The sequence below is a fragment of the Dysidea avara genome, chromosome 8 (genome assembly GCF_963678975.1).
Source record: "Dysidea avara chromosome 8, odDysAvar1.4, whole genome shotgun sequence".
Lineage (NCBI taxonomy): Eukaryota > Metazoa > Porifera > Demospongiae > Dictyoceratida > Dysideidae > Dysidea > Dysidea avara.
The window spans coordinates 23,319,912-23,339,262 of record NC_089279.1 but is presented as its reverse complement, the minus strand read 5'-3'; the positions used below and the strand labels follow the sequence as shown (position 1 = coordinate 23,339,262).

The 19,351-nt window shown below is 34.6% G+C and overlaps 1 protein-coding gene and 5 long non-coding RNA genes across 11 annotated transcripts; 2 read left to right on the top strand and 4 right to left on the bottom strand.

The window, feature by feature from the left end:
- Positions 1 to 1,202: 1,202 nt before the first annotated feature.
- On the top strand, positions 1,203 to 9,789 carry LOC136263372 (uncharacterized). Of its 2 annotated transcripts, XR_010704603.1 has the most exons (4): positions 1,203 to 1,326; positions 6,660 to 6,775; positions 8,274 to 9,413; positions 9,469 to 9,789. It is a non-coding gene; the product is annotated as an uncharacterized lncRNA (long non-coding RNA). The 2 variants fall into 2 exon arrangements; XR_010704602.1 differs by lacking the exons at positions 1,203 to 1,326; positions 6,660 to 6,775 and having other exon boundaries at positions 6,870 to 9,413.
- LOC136263371 (uncharacterized) lies at positions 7,166 to 8,121 on the bottom strand. The gene is made up of 2 exons (XR_010704601.1): positions 7,484 to 8,121; positions 7,166 to 7,422 (listed from the first exon to the last, which is right to left on the bottom strand). It is a non-coding gene; the product is annotated as an uncharacterized lncRNA (long non-coding RNA).
- A 366-nt stretch (positions 9,790 to 10,155) lies between the features above and the next one.
- Positions 10,156 to 11,244, bottom strand: LOC136263370 (uncharacterized). Its single transcript, XR_010704600.1, has 3 exons — positions 11,125 to 11,244; positions 10,514 to 11,076; positions 10,156 to 10,465 (listed from the first exon to the last, which is right to left on the bottom strand). It is a non-coding gene; the product is annotated as an uncharacterized lncRNA (long non-coding RNA).
- A 149-nt stretch (positions 11,245 to 11,393) lies between these two features.
- LOC136263367 (uncharacterized) lies at positions 11,394 to 12,809 on the bottom strand. The gene is made up of 5 exons (XM_066057883.1): positions 12,236 to 12,809; positions 11,929 to 11,977; positions 11,789 to 11,845; positions 11,670 to 11,741; positions 11,394 to 11,580 (listed from the first exon to the last, which is right to left on the bottom strand). The coding sequence occupies exons 1-5, from the start codon at positions 12,271 to 12,273 to the stop codon at positions 11,401 to 11,403; spliced, it is 396 nt and encodes a 131-aa protein (XP_065913955.1). The 5' UTR covers positions 12,274 to 12,809; the 3' UTR covers positions 11,394 to 11,400.
- On the top strand, positions 11,983 to 18,139 carry LOC136263368 (uncharacterized). 5 transcript variants are annotated; one of them, XR_010704596.1, is made up of 5 exons: positions 11,983 to 12,140; positions 13,488 to 13,592; positions 13,651 to 13,718; positions 13,778 to 17,777; positions 17,823 to 18,139. It is a non-coding gene; the product is annotated as an uncharacterized lncRNA (long non-coding RNA). The 5 variants fall into 5 exon arrangements; XR_010704595.1 differs by having other exon boundaries at positions 13,651 to 16,502; positions 16,553 to 17,777; XR_010704598.1 differs by having other exon boundaries at positions 11,985 to 12,140; positions 13,651 to 13,913; positions 17,543 to 17,777.
- LOC136263369 (uncharacterized) lies at positions 14,225 to 19,287 on the bottom strand. The gene is made up of 5 exons (XR_010704599.1): positions 19,159 to 19,287; positions 16,762 to 19,102; positions 14,704 to 16,713; positions 14,601 to 14,646; positions 14,225 to 14,550 (listed from the first exon to the last, which is right to left on the bottom strand). It is a non-coding gene; the product is annotated as an uncharacterized lncRNA (long non-coding RNA).
- Positions 19,288 to 19,351: the final 64 nt, after the last annotated feature.

The following is a 19,351-nucleotide window of genomic DNA, read 5'->3' as shown; positions in this document are numbered from 1 at the left end:
TAGGTGGTACATGTGCACCTCTCATTTGACAGTGTACTGTATTTGATTGCAGTATTAAGTTAGTGGTAGTATTTCTTGGCTAGTTCAAGCAAATTGGATATTTATGCTGTGTTTTCTTCTGTAAATGTTACAGAAATGGTGCTCATATACTTATTGATGACTGAATAGTGTTACACTGGATTTGTTTCTTTGTTGTCTTCTTGCTACGTAGTACGTATGTACTTGTTGGAATCTGTACACATTACTGTTCCAGCACTATAACTGTTGTAGAACATATATATGTGAGACTACTTAAACATCTACATAATTATGATAGTAATAATCGAGGATGCTTCATGAATGTGATTTGAAAATCTTGTGGTTATCAATCTTGCCTGTATGTTGTATTAGAATATATGTGTAATCTCAGCAAATAGGTGAAGTTGTCTAATTGCTAGCTAATTACTATGTAGAAAATAAGCCTGTCTAGATATCACATGTCCTTTTATTGTGTATACATATCAACCAACCATACTTTCTATATCATACATACATAGGTTTGCAAGCTATAGTGATTATAATGACATAAGAAACATATAAGCTCTGAAGTGTGTTCTATTAGATTTGCTCTAACGTTTATAACCAGTAGAATGTACTGGACAGTTATCTAGGTTGTAGTGATCATTGCAGAAAATGTGATATCTATTTCTAAATGGTTCGTTAGTATCCCACACTAAGCATGTATAAGTAGAAGCATTGTACACCTTCACTGTCTCATCTTCTGTGCCACATACCTCACACTAAAAATTGATCATTTATTCACAATTGTAATAAATTTTAATCCTAATTCTACATAACTACACATTGCTTGTACCTGGAGTTGTCGAGTTGATCCACAATTACCCATGATGTTATTTTACTGATAGTTGTGCCGTGCAATCAGTTAAGAATGTGTTTTGTACAATTGTGTGCGGAATTTATTATTGTGGTTAGTTATTGTCTGTCACATGATATAAAACTATCTGTAAACCACACCTTTGGTGTGTACTGGCACATGCCTTTGTTTGGTTTGTGCTTGAGGCCTATGTGTACTTATGTACAAAGTAGTTCTTCCTCAGCTTTACAGTATTTTGCTATCATTTTGTCGTAAGATTATTACATCCCATGGACTTGTGCTTATTTGTATGATTATTTCAGAATCTAGTTTAGCTAACAGCAGTTCATTCTTTGTAGAAACATTTTTGGCTGATTATGTGAAGCCAAGTCTTGATGTGATATGGCATGGACAGTGCTTCACAGTTCCTCAACTTCCTCCTTCATATACTTCTTGTTCATGACTGACATAAGGTACTTACTTGATAAACGCTCTGTGTGTATATATGTATGTTTATATATCATTTTGTAGTAGCCCCCTGTAGTGTAACACCTTTGTCAGATTCAGCGTGTTTAATATATGTATAGTAAGTACAACTCCTATGTAAATATTCCTAAATGTAGTCATTTTTAATCACTTGCTCTGTAGTACATTCTACTAAGTAGATTCAAAGTTTGTAGTATATAATAATTGAATACTGTACTTTTTATTATTGCCATATTGTGCGACCAACTGCATTTTTGTGGTACCTTACTTCCTTTGTATAACTAGTCGGTAATTATTGTTCTTACAAGTGGTAGTGTAAGTTTCTTACTTTAAATAATGTTAGTGTACAGTGTAGTATGGAACTTGAACCATTATTTACAACTTTATATGTACACGAGGTAAGAATACAGTTATAAAATTTGACTCTTAGAGTTCTGTCTGCTGGCTACCCACTAACAGCTCTATTGTCCAATAAATATAGAATTCCAGTGCATGCATAAATATGCAATCAGCTACAATTAGCTACATATGTATATAGCAGGGAGGTGGACACTCTTCTTATGTATACAATGGCACCACATAGAGTAGTACACTGCATTAGATGATAACTTTTACTCAGCATTGTAACCACATATGTTTTATAATCTTTAGCGTTTCATTTGTTGTGCCTGGTATCAGCTAACAAGTTTAAACCCAATGTAGCTACTATTAACGAAAGTAACCTACTTTAGTCTGTAGAAAAATTCAAAATGTAGCTGTATGATTGTAGCTATGATTGTAGCTATGATGTATGTACTATTTTTCAATTGCATATTCTTGTAAACATAAACTGTAATTTATTTCACAAAATAAAATAAATAGCTCCTTTACAACCCAAAAGGTTCTAGATTACCTATAGCATTAGTTATCCTTAAAAGTCCTGTTCAAATGTTTTGTGTACACCGCATAAATGTGATTTTGTCAGTTTTGGTATCAATGTTGCTAGAATACACGGGCATACGATCTATGAATAGGACAAGATGTTAGTAGTGCTTGTTCATGGTGGTATTCACAAAAGTAGTGATAGTGGCCTCTCTCTAAACATCGGTATTGTGGACTTGTGTGTCTCCTTACTTCCCCTTCATGATTATAGTATTCTGCTGCACTAGTTACTTCACAGCGAAGCTGCATATGTGCATGTATGTAGATGGCAACAAATATGATAAATCTTATCTATGATTAATTACCTTACCATTCGGCGTAGCGTTACATTGTAGGTTTCATAAAATGGGTAAGTCATGGTTTAAGCTATCGTTTTATTCAGCGACATTCGATTTAATATGTCTGTGGAGTTTACGCAAATGTATTATATGTGGTTTAGATTACTCTGCATGCTGTCTTTTAATTTTAATTCTGCATGCATGCACATGCATGAACTGCACTGGCTGCAATATAGGACACGTTTTCTAATGGACTATAGCCAACACCACTGGTACATATGTACTGTAGGTGTTGCTAAAATTTTATTGTGGTGAAATCCAGAAAGGTATATTCAGCCGTATTTTTTGTGACACACTTATAGTGAAAGGCTGCTGTGTTAGCTATATGACAGTACAACTGTTATTGTTATTAGCACTTTACAGTGACCAGCACTGAAGGTCTGACAGCAACATGTGCTGCAGCCTTTGGATTACCTAACCTAACAAGAACTAGAGACTCTAAATGATTACTTAAACTACAGTAGCTAACAATAAGGTGAAACAGAAAAGGGCCAAAGAAAGGAAAAAAATCCCTCCTATCCCAGGATTTGAACTGCAGGTCACTCAATGTCTAGTCGAACACCACACTCAGTCTCCTCCAGGAGGGACGGATTTTCTTCCTTTAAACCTAAGTATTTATTGTTATTAGTGTTTTATCAATGCAGAAAATTTACAAAATAAAAAATTGAGTCGCAATCCTTTCCACAGTTTATATGCTTCGATAGTGCATCAGTTGTACAGTTTAGTCTATACTCTATTGATTGCTCTGATGCAATTTTATCACAGGATCAACAGCATTAATATAATGCAGAAAGATATGTAGCATTTAGAATTATTTCCACTTATTTGGAATAGGTTTTGTGAATGTCAAGATAAAGATAGCTGAGTATGCATTTTGCATACAGAACATTTCCATGTGCTTAGTCCGACTGTAACCTAAACACGTGGATAGAAATACTTTCCAATAGTCTGCATAATTTTTTTTTATCAGTTCAGTTTTACTTTGTTAATTAAACTGTGCAATATGGCACAAAGACATATTATTGTAAATACAAACAGCTTCCTGTGTCAAACCATACTATTTATGCAGACCACATCTACTATAATTGCGTGCATTCAACATTGCATGTTCTGACTTATATGTATACTTGGAGCTTTGATTTTAGAGATACAATTAAAGGAGAAAGACTGTTGCAAGTTAATTGTACTGATATGGTTTTTGTAACCTGAGCATGCAATAATCAAGTGATCTGGTTTACTGTCAGATCATATGGCAAAAAGACACTTGGATGGAAGTTTTTGAATAATTGTACTTTACAATTCTGCAGTCATATGTCGCTGTGATATCACATACCACATACAGCCATCAATATAGTCTGCTGTGATTGTATAGGTGCTGTAGTACTGTTTCTGTGGTAGTTTTATAGAATTTTTGTAGTGTATGTATGTATTATGCAAACCTAGTAGTTTTACATGACTGCACTGTTACTGTTGCTTCACTTTTTGCTACATGGCAACATCAAATCAGTGTTTATAACAATTTTGTCTATACGTCTAGGTTACATGCATCGCATGCTGTAAAGAAATTATTTCTGTTTCTGTACTGCCTTAATACTGTCCATTCATAAACATGGTGATTACGCAAGGAACAAGCTTATTTTTTACAATTTATTGTGTGTTTTATTAGAGTGTATATGATGTCAACAAAACTTGATTGCCATCTGCATTGGTATGTACACCATGCATGCATTACAAGATACGTACAGTGATTATGATATCAACATATAATTCATCTGTTAAGTTTGCATGTTCTATTTTTTATAACCAGTACTGTGTACAGGACAGTTCTGTTTGCTATAGTGATCATTGCAGAAAACATGATATCTTCTTGTAAGTGGCTGACTAGTATCCCACACTAGGTAACTATAAGTAGCAGCATTGTACACCCTGACTGTCCCATCTTCTGTGTTGCATACCTCACACTAAAGTTGGATTAGCTATTCACATTTGCAATAGAATGTCTAAGCCCAAACATCAATCTACACATTATGTACCTGGTTGATTGTAAGTTTTACAGCGGACCATCAACTTCCCATGATTTTACCGTATTGATAATTGTGCCGATACTGTCAGCTGAAAGCATTTTATACAACTGCATGTGCACTTAATTGTTGTGGTTAATTGTTGTCTGTCACATGATGTGAACTAATCTGTAAACTACACCTTTAACTGATACTGTAGCATATGCCTATGATTTGTGATTGTTGTTGAGATCTGTGTAGGCCTTTCTTCTATAATTGCTGTACTTTGCTGTCATTGAATTGTTACATCACCACACGGGTCGACTTGTGCTTGTTGTCATTATCTGATTTAGCTGCTTACAACAAATCATTCTTTGTAGAACTACACTATAATAGGTCATTCTTTGTAGAAACGTTTTTGGTTAGTATTGCAAATATTCTATTGTGTGGAGCCAAGATAACATTGAACTTGATGTGATGGCATATACATCATTGCAGAATGCCTCAAATTTCCTTCGTATGCTACTTGTATGTAATTACTTGATGACAAACTGTGTGTTGTACAAGATAATTGATCTCTTGAGCATTTTTATTATGTTTAGTAAGCACGGAATATACGTATAGCGTAACACTTGTGTAAAATTTAGCATGTGTGTATAACGGTTCCACATTATATAGCATAGTGGTAGTACTTGCTATTCTGGAATTTTTCAGTGAAATGTCAAAGGAGGTCCGTGTGTACCTCTTGTTTGACAGTACAGAGACATGTGCTGTAATTTATCCCTTGTTTGCAGTGTTAAGGTATGGTAGTAGTATTTCTTGGCAAGTGCAAGCAAGTTGGACATATATACTGTGTTGTCTTCTGTAAGTGTTACTGGAACAGCGCACAAATACTCATTGGTAACTGAACTGTATTATGCTGTAGTTGTTGCTTCAATGTCTTCTTACTTGCTACATATGTACTTGTTGGTATCTAATGTTTTGTACACATTACTGTTTCATTACTATAATCATATGCATGTATAAGACTACAACTAGTCTTTACCATCTACATATATAATAGTAATAATCACTCCAAATGGAGGATGCTTCATGCATGTGATTTGACATCGATCTTGCCTGTATGTTGTATTAGAATGTATGTGTAATCTCAGCTAATAGGTAAAGTTTTCTAATTCCTAGATACTATGTAGAATAGAAAATAAGCCTTTCTAGTTGTCACATTCCTTTTTATTGTGTATACATATGTATCAACCAACCATACTTTGTATTTTTATATCATACATTCATAGGTTTGCAAGCTATAGTGATTATAATGACATATGAAATACAATTATAAGCTCTAAAGTGTGTTCTATTAGACTTATTCTAACTTATAACCAGTAGCATGTACTGGACAGTTATCTAGGTTGAAGCGAACACTGCAGAAAACATGATACCTTGGTCAAATGGTGCATTAGTATCACCTACACTAGGCAACTATAAATAGCAGCATTGTACTCCTGGACTGTCTCATCTTCTGTGCCACATACCTCACACTAAAAATGATCATACTTGCAATAAAAATTTTAAACCAAACTAATTACAATGCACATGACTACACATTGTTTGTATAATACCTGGAGTCTATTACCCATGCTTTTATCGGACTGATAGCTGTATCATACAGTTAGTTGTGCCGTACAGTTAGACAAAAATGTGTTTTGTACAATTGTGTGGGGAATTAATTATTGTGGTTGATTCTTGTCTGCACATGATATGAAGTAATCTGTAAACCACACCTTTAATGCGTAATAGTACACGCCTTTGGTTTGTAATTTGTGCTTTTGATATCTGTGTGCTTACCGGCTTATACATTACACATAACTAGTGAACTCATATCAGAATAGTCCTTTCTTCCTAAGTATAATTGCAGTAATTTGCTATCATTTTATTATCAAATTGTTACATATCTAAAAGGCTTAAGTGTGCTTAACTGTTCTGTTGCATTTGTATTACCATTTTAGAATCTACATAGTTTAGCTATTACAGTTTGTTCTTTATATGGTTGTTATTGTGTAGGAATTGTCTATCATTTGGAGCCAAGACAACTTTAAACTTGAGATACATGGCATAGATAATGCCTTCGCAGTTTGTCAACTTTTCTTCAAATGCTGTTTGTTCATCACTGACATAAGGTACTTATACTTGATGGTTATATTCCATCACTTTAATATTTTGTTGTTGTATGTGCAGTAAATACAGAAAGTGTAATACCTACAGTATATCAGATTCAGTATGTGTTTGTGCATGTTGGTGAAGTACAATACCTTTGTATGTACATAGACCAGGTCAGGTCATTTTATATTTACTTTCTCTCTGACTAACTTTATGCAGTGCATCTGCTCATTAAATTTCAAGTGGCAGTTAAATACTGTACTTTTATGATTGCCTTATTGTGTGACTAACTGCATTTTTGTGGTACCTTACTTCCTTTGTGCAACTAGTCAGTGATTGTTACTGCTAGGAGTGGTAGTGTGTTTTGTGACAAGATTTTAGTGAATGAAATAGTCTTATTACTTTAAGTAGTAGTGTAGTATACAATCATGAAGCATTATTTACAACTTTATATGTACAAAAAGGTAAGAATGTAGTTGCATAGAGTATACTTTATACTTTTGTCTGCTGGCTAGTTTCTTCTATATCCATAGTAGTGTATTGGACAGTTCCTTTGCCTATAGTGATACTGGCAAAAGTAATGATACTGTCCTCGTTCCAAGCATGAGTATATCATCCCACTATAAGCATTTCCTCCAATATTGCAGTTTTGAACTTGGCAGATAAACTATTTTAAATAAATGCATACCACTTAACATTGATATTAATTTATTTCACGCTGTGCTTACCCACTGTTGCTGCGGTGCATTGTACTGATAAATCCAGTTCTCCATTTGATAACTGATTTTTTTAGCTTCTAAGATCTTAAGCGTATACCACTGCTCTGCCGTTCAATGCTAATATCTATTCCTCGTATCACAGGGTATTGGCTTATATTTGCTGATTAATGATGAGATGGCATTTTCTGTACCGCGTGTGTGGTACATTCCCTTGCAGATATTGTTTGTGTGGCTTTTATTCTAACATAGAAATCAGCGAGCAGAATTGTTTACTTTGACAATACTTATATGGAATCACTATCATAGTACTTGTGCACCTCACCATTTGTACTTGTATGTCACACCACCCACCTGTGTCTAAATTACTTACTCATGCATAGCATTCAGCCAGACTGTACTTGGTTCTCTGTGTATTGCTCTAGTACAATAGTCCTTACCAATGTTTTGGCCAACACTTGTACAATGGTATATTTACACATCAGTCCAAGTACTGATGATGCTAGTATGTATTGGAGAAAGAAGAATGGATAGGACATGTGTTTTTAGTGCTTTTTCATGGTGGTAAACACAATTGGTGGTAAACACAATTGGTGATACTGGCCTTTCTCTAAACAGTGCATGATATTGCGGACTTGTATGTTTTTTTACAGCTCCCCACTGTGTTTAATTGTGCTGGTTTCATACTTACGGCTTGATATTCAATATAATGTATTTACGTGTGCCAATGTACATGCATGCGTTATATCAATATCATTTGCATGACTAGTGCAACTATAATGTTTGTGTGTGAATTAATCAGATAGTAAACAACAAGGAGGTAGCCTCTGTATCCAATACTCTGCATTGTTGTAAACAAGACATCTTCAGTGCTACTACTGCCATTGCTCTGCTACGTTCTTGTTGTACAGTACATGATATAAATTTATTGTATACAAGACTTAACATATTGTGCATTCAACATTAGTTAAATTTTAATAAACATTGCAGATTATTGTATTAAATTGCTACTTAAAAACACAGTCAATTAATCAAACCTACGGTAGCCCCAATAATGACATGGGCAATTTCGCTGTCTAAAATGATGTGTGCAGTAGAAGTGGTAATATCCACTCGTCATACAAGAGTAGAATCTGCTACTGTACTGTTTAACAGGTCCGTAATGACAGTTGTCAGGTGCTTGACAGAACAACTGTTTATCACACAAATATTAGAACAGTTTGATTGTCATTTATGTTCTCTTACCGTTTTTTCCCATTCATTGTAAGTAATGTATCTTTGTTCTGCCATAATGTTAACTCTTTCAAGTTCAGTATATGCTTACTTGGAAACCGTACGATACCAAGTAGTTTCTAATTGTGGTTACTCGTGTTGATTCAAGTTGAGAGGTGTTTCAACCAAATAATTATTACTCCAAAGAATTGTGACGTTTACGTACTTTATATATTCTTACAGTCTCTCTAGTTTTAATAGGTAACTTTTGTTGAGCAGGCTTTTTGTTTGCCGTACATTAATCTATTCCAAACTAATTGTGTCTTAACATTAATTTACAAGCATACTGTATTATGCATGCACTCTTGTGGTTACCAGTCACGTAATATCTATATTTAGAATAACAAGTAGGCACAAGTTATTGAGTAAGCATGTAATCTGTGGTCTTGGTAAAATTTTGATAGCTATAGCCTATTGTTTGGTAATCAGTGCTGTCAAAATTCAAGTGGACGATACTGTTGAAAGGCTTCTCCAAGGGACTTTTTATACGTAAATATTTTTCAAATTCCCTTATACTGAATATGCCTATTCTTGCAAAATGTACAGTTCTTATGCATATAAGCACACAACTCTACATGACACTATCAACACTGAAAATACAATGGCATCTATGTGGAATATATTTGTTCAAGTTCCAGGAAAGCAGACTGTTATACTGATTATGCAAAGTGTAAGTAAGCTATGTTAATATTTTGTGCAGTGTAAATTTTTTTTGTATCATGTAGGATGCAACAGTTTGTGACTTATATGGAAAAATGAGGGAATGACTTCCAGAACTCAGTAAGTACAATTTCAGGCTCTGCAGTGGAACAAAAGATTTTTCACCAGATGATAGTAATCAACGCCTTGATGAAGGGAGACACAGTCTGAACAATGGTGCTAGTATCTTTGTGACTTTTCCAATGCTTGGAGGGATATAATGCAAATAATCACACTGTACCTTATAGTTTCAAACTGGTTGGCAGAATTGGCTATGCAGCTTTTTTAAATGCATGTACTTTGTAATAGCAGTTATGAAGATTTTGCATATGAATATTTGATTTTTATCATGTTACAATACATGACGATGACTACATTTGTCTTTTATCAATCCCAAGAAATCAGAACAAGATTAACGTGTCATTATTTTGTAGCATGTAATTGTTGATCATAGAACTTATACACTTGCATAATTAGATCAAGAATAATTTACCCTGCTTTGCTCTTACCTGTTTATATATAAAATTTGGTGTTCACAAGTGTAGTGGTTATATATGTGCATGTTACAGTTTTACTACTTTGTGAATATCAGGTTGGTATTGTGCATGTCCGTGTCTTTTCTTGACTTTGTGAGGTGGAGACATATGGTGACATTGTAGTACATACATTCCCTGTATTGTACACCAGAGTGTGTTTGCAAAATCCATTTATTGCAAAGTATATACTTAATGAGCATCTCACTATGCATGCGTACAGTATACATGAAAATTATTATCTTAGTGTCACCTATATTAGTGGTTATGCCCCGTGAAATATGCTTTGCTATATTGTTACTATAGGTGCCTAATATGTACGGTAAGAGAAAAGGTGAACTGGACAATATTGCCGTGCTATTTCATGATGGTAATCACAAAACATGTGATAATGACCTTGCTCTAAACATTGGTATTGGGGACTAGTGTGTCTTCTAACTGGTCCATCATGGAGGTGATATTGAGCGGCACTGGTTACTTCACACCATAGCTATCAAAACCATGCATATATCATAACACTTTGGTTATGTCATCTTACCAATTTGTTTATCCTTTCTCATAATAGAAGTAATACCTGGTGCTCATGGTTGTTTTTAGTAACGGAGATTGATTTCTTTTGACCAATTACTATAGCACTGCACCATGCATTTGTTTAAATATTACAGGAAACCATAGAGTTCTGGTTATGAGCTACGTATGCATAAATTATAATGCCGCCAAAACTGTAACCATATTCATACTACACAATAATTACCAACTTATGGCTAAACTTATATACGTACATTTTTGAGTCCCTATCATCGTTTATATTCAGTGTGATGAATTTGACAGTTTACAGTGCTGTGGTGTTCATCACAAAAGAAATGATACTCAGATATCTCTAGACAGGTGTATGTAGTCCTGGTGTACTTTTTAGCCATACTTTCACAATGCATTGCCTCACAATTCTTTTGGCCTTTTTGATGTATAGGACAATTCAGCTCTTTTGCATGATATTCACAGAAATAATGATAATCTCTTTCATCATCAAGACAAGTGTAGTACATGTGATCATAAGGAATTATATCATATCGGTCACATTCAGGAACTTGGCACTTCTTTCTGTACATATTGTTTCATGTATACTATGTAGCACATGTGTACACTTACCTTGGCGGTCTCCTTTCGCTCATGTTAATAATTACAGTGTAAACGCTAGCTACACGCAGCAGGTATAATTGAATGTTTACACAATTAATACTCAGATACATGTGCTGCTCGTTTTTAAAGGCTTGTGGTCATTCTGTGACAATGCATTTTGGTTACACTATTATATTACATCTTCAGTAGTAATGACGTATGCAATCAGCATAATGTAGAAATGTAGACGTAATTGGTCCGACAGATTTATTTTGCACTGATTATTTGTAAGCTGTTAAAACCATGTCATAAAATTCTGTTAAATGTTGGATGAATTGGACAATATGATGCATTTTTAAAATGATAGTTACAAAAGTTATGAGTTCTTTGTTGGCCAGGCTCAGTTGATAAACAGTTGAAGTGTGCGAAACCATACGTCTTAACATCTGCATCACAGTTCCCATCATTTACATCACACTTCTTACGCTGTGAACAAGAAGAATGTACAGTGAATGACACACAAAGTCTAATTTTAGAGATGTAGCAAACAGTGTGCATGTTACAGTAACACTTACTGGTTTGTCAAGATCATTGTGAACAATTTCAACTACATTTCTGTGACTGATAGTGTGGTTGGTCACTTTTGCCTGTAGAAATTTTACTGAATTACTTTAAAGTTTTGTGTCATACTTACATTATTAGGAAGATCTGTAGGTTGTAGTTGGTATACATTATTGTTAGTGACTTCTTGCTATTGTAAAATAACACAGAGATTAAAGAAATACTACACAATGAATTACCTGTTATAACATGTTTGGTAATGAGTCATCTAACCTGATGATTTGTCAGTTTTTGTGAAGACATTGTAGTTGACTGGAATTTCCTGTGTGTTGTAATAGAGAGTTACAAAAATATTAGAATACATCAACAAAACATTGAGGTAATTAAACTATAGTTTTTGTCTTTAGTTTAGATCATTGTGGTGTTAAGAGGAAGATTGTTTTCTACTTCACTAAGTGATGACACATGTTCAATGCAGTAAAAAGGTTAGTTTTGTATATAGAATATATAAAACTAGTTTCTTCTCTTTAACAATAATCTAGAGTAATGTGTTACTTGTTTTTATACATTAAATACTTGCCTGTAACTGTTTATTGTTTTCTCTGGCTCTTTGCTCATAAACAATGCACTTCTATATACTGTAAATTACAACTTGTTCTAATACTGACTGTGTACACTTGATCACATGACTCAGCAACTGCATTCCTTTCAGAAGCCAGATAACTAACTTACTACGTAACGGTGTTTTCCACGAAAAATACCCTATTGGTGGATGTAGACCGCACATCCGTCTATCCAATAACTAAGTACCGCAGGTTGTTTGTGTGTACAACTAAATGTCACGTCAACAAATGATGCCATCTGTTTAGAATGTACCACAATGCCACATCAGTCAGTCACTGACCTTCACAAATACTGTTTGTGCCGACAATTTATTAGAAACCATAGGATTCGTGATAGCAGTTGACATGATGCTTGAATCTGATCATCTGTTCTCAAAAATGTATTATTTCTTAGTATTGAATAGGAACTCTTTGTTACTAACAATCTTCAGTATACAATAAGTTGTAATATTTTTAATATTTTCCCAACTTGCCTATAGTATAACTACTAGCCAAATACTAGCCAAACAAAACACTGTACTATAGTCAAAGAAAGAGCATATGTGTGTATTATAGTATCCTGTCTGTTACAATATACACCTACACTAACACTATGTACATACCACAGATGACAACATGTTGTGGCTTGCCATAGCAACCTAACAAAGAGAGCCAGTCTAAAATTATTCATACTAGAAATAACAAGTTCAGTAAAACTGTTCAAGTTAAATATTATTATGACCATCTGTATCCTACCACATAAACAAGCACAAGCTTGTACCTTTAACATACCTGTTTAAACAAAACATATATAAATTATATATATATATATATATATGAAAAGGTATATTGAAAAAGAAAGCCATCTCATACATGAAATTGCAAGCAATACTGCAAAGTTGTGGGAAGGTTTGTCAACAAGTAGTGTATGCATGTGGTTGAATGCTGTAATTACATGAAGTCCCATTTTTATTTTTATCATGATGGACTATTCTACATGAAATTGTCAGGATTCACTGAACTTGTGTTTGTAACACAAGAATAGTCATCTCTAAAAGGTTCAATGTCCACCTTATTGTGTGTAACTAGCATGCATGTTGAGAGTGTTGCAAGGCATGTACCTCTTTTATCATATGCATGCAATCAAATGTATGTGATCCTGGTAAGAATTTCCTACAGCTTCACTAGCAACTATTTCAAACTATTTCAGTACGTAATTATATGTTATAGGAGAACTTGTAATGACTAGGTGAGTGATTTTTAAGTGGATCTAGCCAAGGTACATGTAGTACTGACCTAATAATTGGAAGGTTCGGGATTAAATGCTCTGTTATGGTAAGTTGCTGGTTTCGTTGAGCAAGAAACTTTATTCATATTGCTTTGGTCTACCCAGCTGTTAATGGGGACATGATGACCTGATGTCAACTAGGAAAGTGGCCCACCCAGCTATAACATCAATGGGTACCTGGTGTAAACTGGGAAAGCAAATGCTAACTGTCCGTGCATGTCTCACATTGCAGGTGTAAAATTAGATGAGACTTTGGGCATCCAAACCTTTACCTGTGAGACATGATACAACCTCCTATGGGTTACTAGTCCTCCTCAGGAAGTTTGCCTGCACTGACTCACAGCACCTGAGTAGCTGCCATTCACTTGGTAGGTGTGACCATGCTAGCACAGTAACTAAAGAATATGACTTTAGTATACATGGTATTTGTTGCATCATGTAGTTGTTAATTCCATCCATTAAGAATTTGATACATCTGCTTTGATAGGTAGTACCATACATATTTGTCAGTTACCTACTATAAACTCAACTTCAAGTTCTGTGTATAGACTTTTAACTACATAAGTACATAACCAAAATTTCTTTATTAGGAGATAACTGTCTCATGCATTTTATGTGTGTTACTTGCTAGAGATAGTGTGCCATACTCACCTTATACTAAGTTTCGTTATAATCTGTTTGCTCACAACTAGAAAACCGTGGTTTAATTATATTGTATTCAGTGGGTTATACGAAGCCATTGTACAGGGTATACAATGTTTTACTGTAAAGATTACATGAACAAGGTAGTGATTAAATGATAAACTACAGTATTTGTACACGTCAAAAGTTCCGCTGTCGAAAACAGTTCTAGTTGTCATAGAAATTGTTAGAATGGATAGGGCAAGTTGCACCATCATATGGTATGAAGCAGTCAATACAGAAAATGTGGAATTCGTCTGGGTCCAAACACCAGAAGTTGCTGTAGTATTCCACTAGATTGTAGATGGTGGCACAGTAGTCACACTGTAGTGTTAGGTGCTATAAAACAAGCGAGTATATCATAAAATTCTTACCACTACTAGTTCTTCAACTTCTTCCATACCTGTGATTTTTGCCCCCCTAAAAGATGTAATAATAATCGTAATAGGCAATTTGAATGCTGCGATATGAACTAACCTTTAACAAATGTGACAGTCATGCAAAGTAGCAGGTAGGTGTTGTGTAGAGTAAACTACAAACAGGTGTATGCACACTGCTGTGTTAGAAATGCCCTCTGTTCTGTGGTATGTAACCTTAGGAATGATATAGTTGTTACTCCCGTTGTCATCAACATTGTATGGATGCTGGAGGTGGTTGTGGTCGAAAGCAGCTTGTCATAATTGTGGAGTTTCCCTTAGATTGTCCCTTTATGTAATACCTCTCTAGACTTGTACATATACGTATGGTATATCAGGTGGACACCATCTAAAAAAGTTGGTGTGTGATGTTGTATGTGGACATATGCCCATGCTTTACAGCTTTGCATTTTTATGTTACTGATTGGTAGTATGTACGAAAATATTTGTCATTAATTCAAATACATTTGCTTTCTATTGTACAAGTACGAGGAAAATTTGACGTCTACACCTGCAGGGTGCAGTTACTGCATAGTAGTGGACATTAGATTCCTATTTCAGCTTGTCAATAGTATGGCTATGACTGTAGTAGGGATTAAATGTCAACTAGTATAGCTGCAGGTGTAGTTGACCTCCCTTGTTTCATTGTTTTTTTATGTCTATTGTCCCTTCTCAAATTATACTTTTCCTTACACTTGTTTGTTTACTTTTTTGGAGTAACAATTCATTATTGTTACATCAAATGAAAGAATGGTGCCAGACACATCAGTTGTTGTGCGCTCCTATTATTAATGACTAAAACACGTAGTCACAATTCCGCTTCTTTTTTGGCTCTGTACCACCCCGTTATACAGTGTTACAAATGAAGAACAGTACAAGAAATGCCTCTGCAATTAATCCAGTCAAGATGAAGTAACGTATACATGTTACTTCACAACAAAGCTACATCAATTTTCTGAATTGTACTTTCATTACCTGTTCCTGTAGTTATGTGTCATAATGATGATAACTGCGGTTTATAAAATTTGTTTTAAGTGTGTTCATGCAAACCATTACAGTTTTTGGTAAGATTATTTTGTTTACAGCTTCTTTGTATTGTAGCTTTCACAGTAGAAGCTTATGAGTTTAAAATACATTTTGGCTACCAACCTGTTTAATGTTATTTGATCTGACGTATTGTTGGGATTTACACGAGTGCATTATACATGTAATGTGGTTTATGTTCATTAATCAGTGCATGTACGTGCATTTAATACACTGACAACAAAAACAGCTTGAACTTTATTTAGGGTACAAGCTGTACATCATGATAATAGGATCTGTATTACTGCAAATGCTACTACATGCTTCATGTGTGCAGACGTAATGTTTTTGCAAAATTGCATGAGTGTATACTTGTATGTGTATGCATGCAGTAGACTAATCAAGTCTATGGTAGCCACTTAAGTGAATATGACAACGTTGCTGCTCAAAATGATACTGACGGAAACAATGGTAACAACCACCACAAGAGTAGTATCTGCTAGTAAAATTAATAGGACAACTGGTATTTTTATTCCCATTTGTTCCATACTTTGTTATAGTAATAGTATCTATGCTTTCCCATAATATCTTTTGATAACGCTTGACATACGTATATATGCAATTGTTTGGTGTATTAATTTATATTGATTTTTCTGATGGTGTGATATCATGTGAGCGATAGCATATTTGTGGTATCGTATAAAATTGCTTGATTACGAACACCTGTACTCAGTGGCCATTCCTATTAATAATAGTAGCATACAACAGTCGCTATATAGAGCTATTATAGAAAGGTGCAGTAGACATTATTGACAGTTTCTATCCATGATAAATAAGGTTTGTGGGTTTGTATGAATGATACAAAATAATCTCTGTCTTCTGGCTAGTTTCTTTGATATCCATCATAATGAACTGGACAGTTCCTTAGTACATTATGTTCTCGGCAGAAGACATGATAGCATCCTTGGCTTAAGCAAGAATATACTGTTCTACTGTATTGTAAAACAGTTGTCCCATATGAAGAGCAGTTTGGAACTTGGCATTGAAGCTACGTATTGGAAAAATATAAGAGCATGATTTGATTTGGATTTCTTACCCCGTTTTGGTGTCTGTCCATTTGGCTGCTATTAATTAATCAATTTGAGTCAGCTCGACAAATGTGTTGCTCTCCACACTATTAGATACTTGTATCATAATTACGATAGTGCAGAATTTTTGCTTTGTAGAAAAAAATTGCTGAGTTTGCTTTTTGTGTACGGTGCATTACCTTGTCCATAGCAGCACTGTATTACAAGAATGCTTGTAGAACTAATGATGATGAATTGTCTTGGCATAGAATTTGTGGAAATTTACTCTTAATATGCTAAGAAATGATGAATATATTTCGAAGCATCCTAGCAGGGATTATCAGTATTCCTTAAACTCATGCTACTTTATTGGTTGATAGTATATCAACGTTCATGCACTTTTCAAAATTTATTTACTGAAAACTAGACATCATGCTGCCGTATGTGCTTCATGCAAAGAGAAAATAGTGCATTTTTTAGTATTAAACATGTGTCAGACTACCCTCGTATACTCTTAGCATTCCAAGTGTACAGTATGTGGTATCTTTCCATTATCTCTTTACAAAGTCAACTACAAAAGGTGGAAACAACAAACAGCATACAAATTGTAGGCTCTGTTGTCAGCATTTTATTAGGGGCTTTCTTGGAAAACACCTAGTACTAGCATGCATACGTATACAGGTGTGCACCCTTATGGTCAACCAGTTATGCAATGTCTATATTTAGAATCATAGCACGTATGCACAAGCTATAATTGAAGTAAGCAAACAACCTTAGGTCAGCAATATCATATAGCACTCTATTACTCAGTAATTGGATAACCAGAAGACCTGAAAGTGACTAATGCTAGGATTATCCACCATCAAAATATCAGGGACTTTTCTGCATAATTCCCTTATGCTTATTCTTACATCATGCTATTGTATATAAATGCACACAAACTCAACATGGCTCTATCAATACCAAGACACATACAATGGCATCCCAGTGGACTATTTTTGTTCAAGCTGTAGGCAAGAGCAGTGCTACCCTGATTTTGCGAAGTGTAAGTACATGAATGTTTTGTGCTGCATTTAAATTCTCATTACAGGATGCTACAGTTTGTGACTTATATGGAAAAGTGAGAGAACGATTTCCAAGACTCAGCGAAAAAAGGTTCAGACTGTGTAATGGTCTTAAAGAAATTTCTCCAGATGATAGCAACTGTCAACTTGATGATGAGAGATATGATCTAAAGAATAATGCCAACATTTATGTAACTTTTCCAGCACATGGAGGAGTTTAGCATACTTTGTATATAGTGTACCATATATTTACTGAATATATACTACTGAATTTTTATATTTTATATTTGCATACTTATGTACATATATCTCAACTCATCGTTAATCACAGTACTGAACTTAATTTACATGTTATTTCGAATTTTGCATGTCTCAGCGTATTTTTCTACTTTATGTCACACGTAACCATGGAGTATGCCTGTTGCATGAGCATTATCTGGGTGATATAAGGGTCAATTTACCCTTAGGTTGGCATTTTTCACTTGTTTTACTATTAAGTCACTTGTGTCTTAGGGACCCTGGGTAGTGGCAAATGTCTTGAACTAGGTTGGCATTCTGTGTATGTAGCCACAGTAGTGAATTCAGATAACAGTAAATAGCACATGTTTCAAGATGTACTGGCATCTGCATGCAGGTTACACTATAATGTTACTTGATTGCTTGGCTGTTCAATTAAAAACTTTCATAATATGCTTGCATTATTTGTTTGCTACCCCTGTTTATGGGGAAAAGAACATTATTAGTAACCGGAAATTCTTTCATTTAACACTTTATAGATCATCCTTACTGTAGACACGGACACTCAGAAATCGCCATACATTCAAAGTACTTAGATAATAATAATTCAACTATGCTGGTATTCCATGTCAAGAATTTTCAAAAGGCTATAAAATCTATTCCACTGTCAGTTACATACTTTGTATGATGATGCATATGAAACTGAGGTTGTAATACTACATTATCTGACTTTGATTGCAGTCAGAACTCAGCAGTAGTAGTAGTAGCCTTACAATATGCAAATAGAAGTACTTAGAGCTACAAGATTGAAGTTAGTTAACAAATGTACACAAGTATGTATGTTTGACTGTAAGTTATAACTCTATGGCAGTAATGATACGTTAATTGTAACAGTTCAGTTTTATATCCTACGATATCCAAAGGCATGAACAGGACAATTTTGTCTTTCAAAATGATATTGACAAAAATAATGATACTGACCACTGAGCAAACAAGAGTAATATCTGCTGCTATACTTTTTGATTGGTCCACGGTGAAATGCTGCAGGATTAGTTACTTGACAGTAGTACTGTTTTGTAAATACATGATATGACTGAAGGTCTTCAAAGGCTTATTATTTCTTACCCATTCTTGCCATCCTTGATTAAAGTAATAATATTCAACTTCTTCTGAACTCTCAGCCATAGCTTGTACGTATATTTCGAATTAATGATACAGTTCGTGGACTACGCAGTCAATTATCGTGGGTAACAATATGGCTTCTATCATAACGTAGTTGTATACCATAATTGATTGTGTGTGCTGTGGTTGACAATAA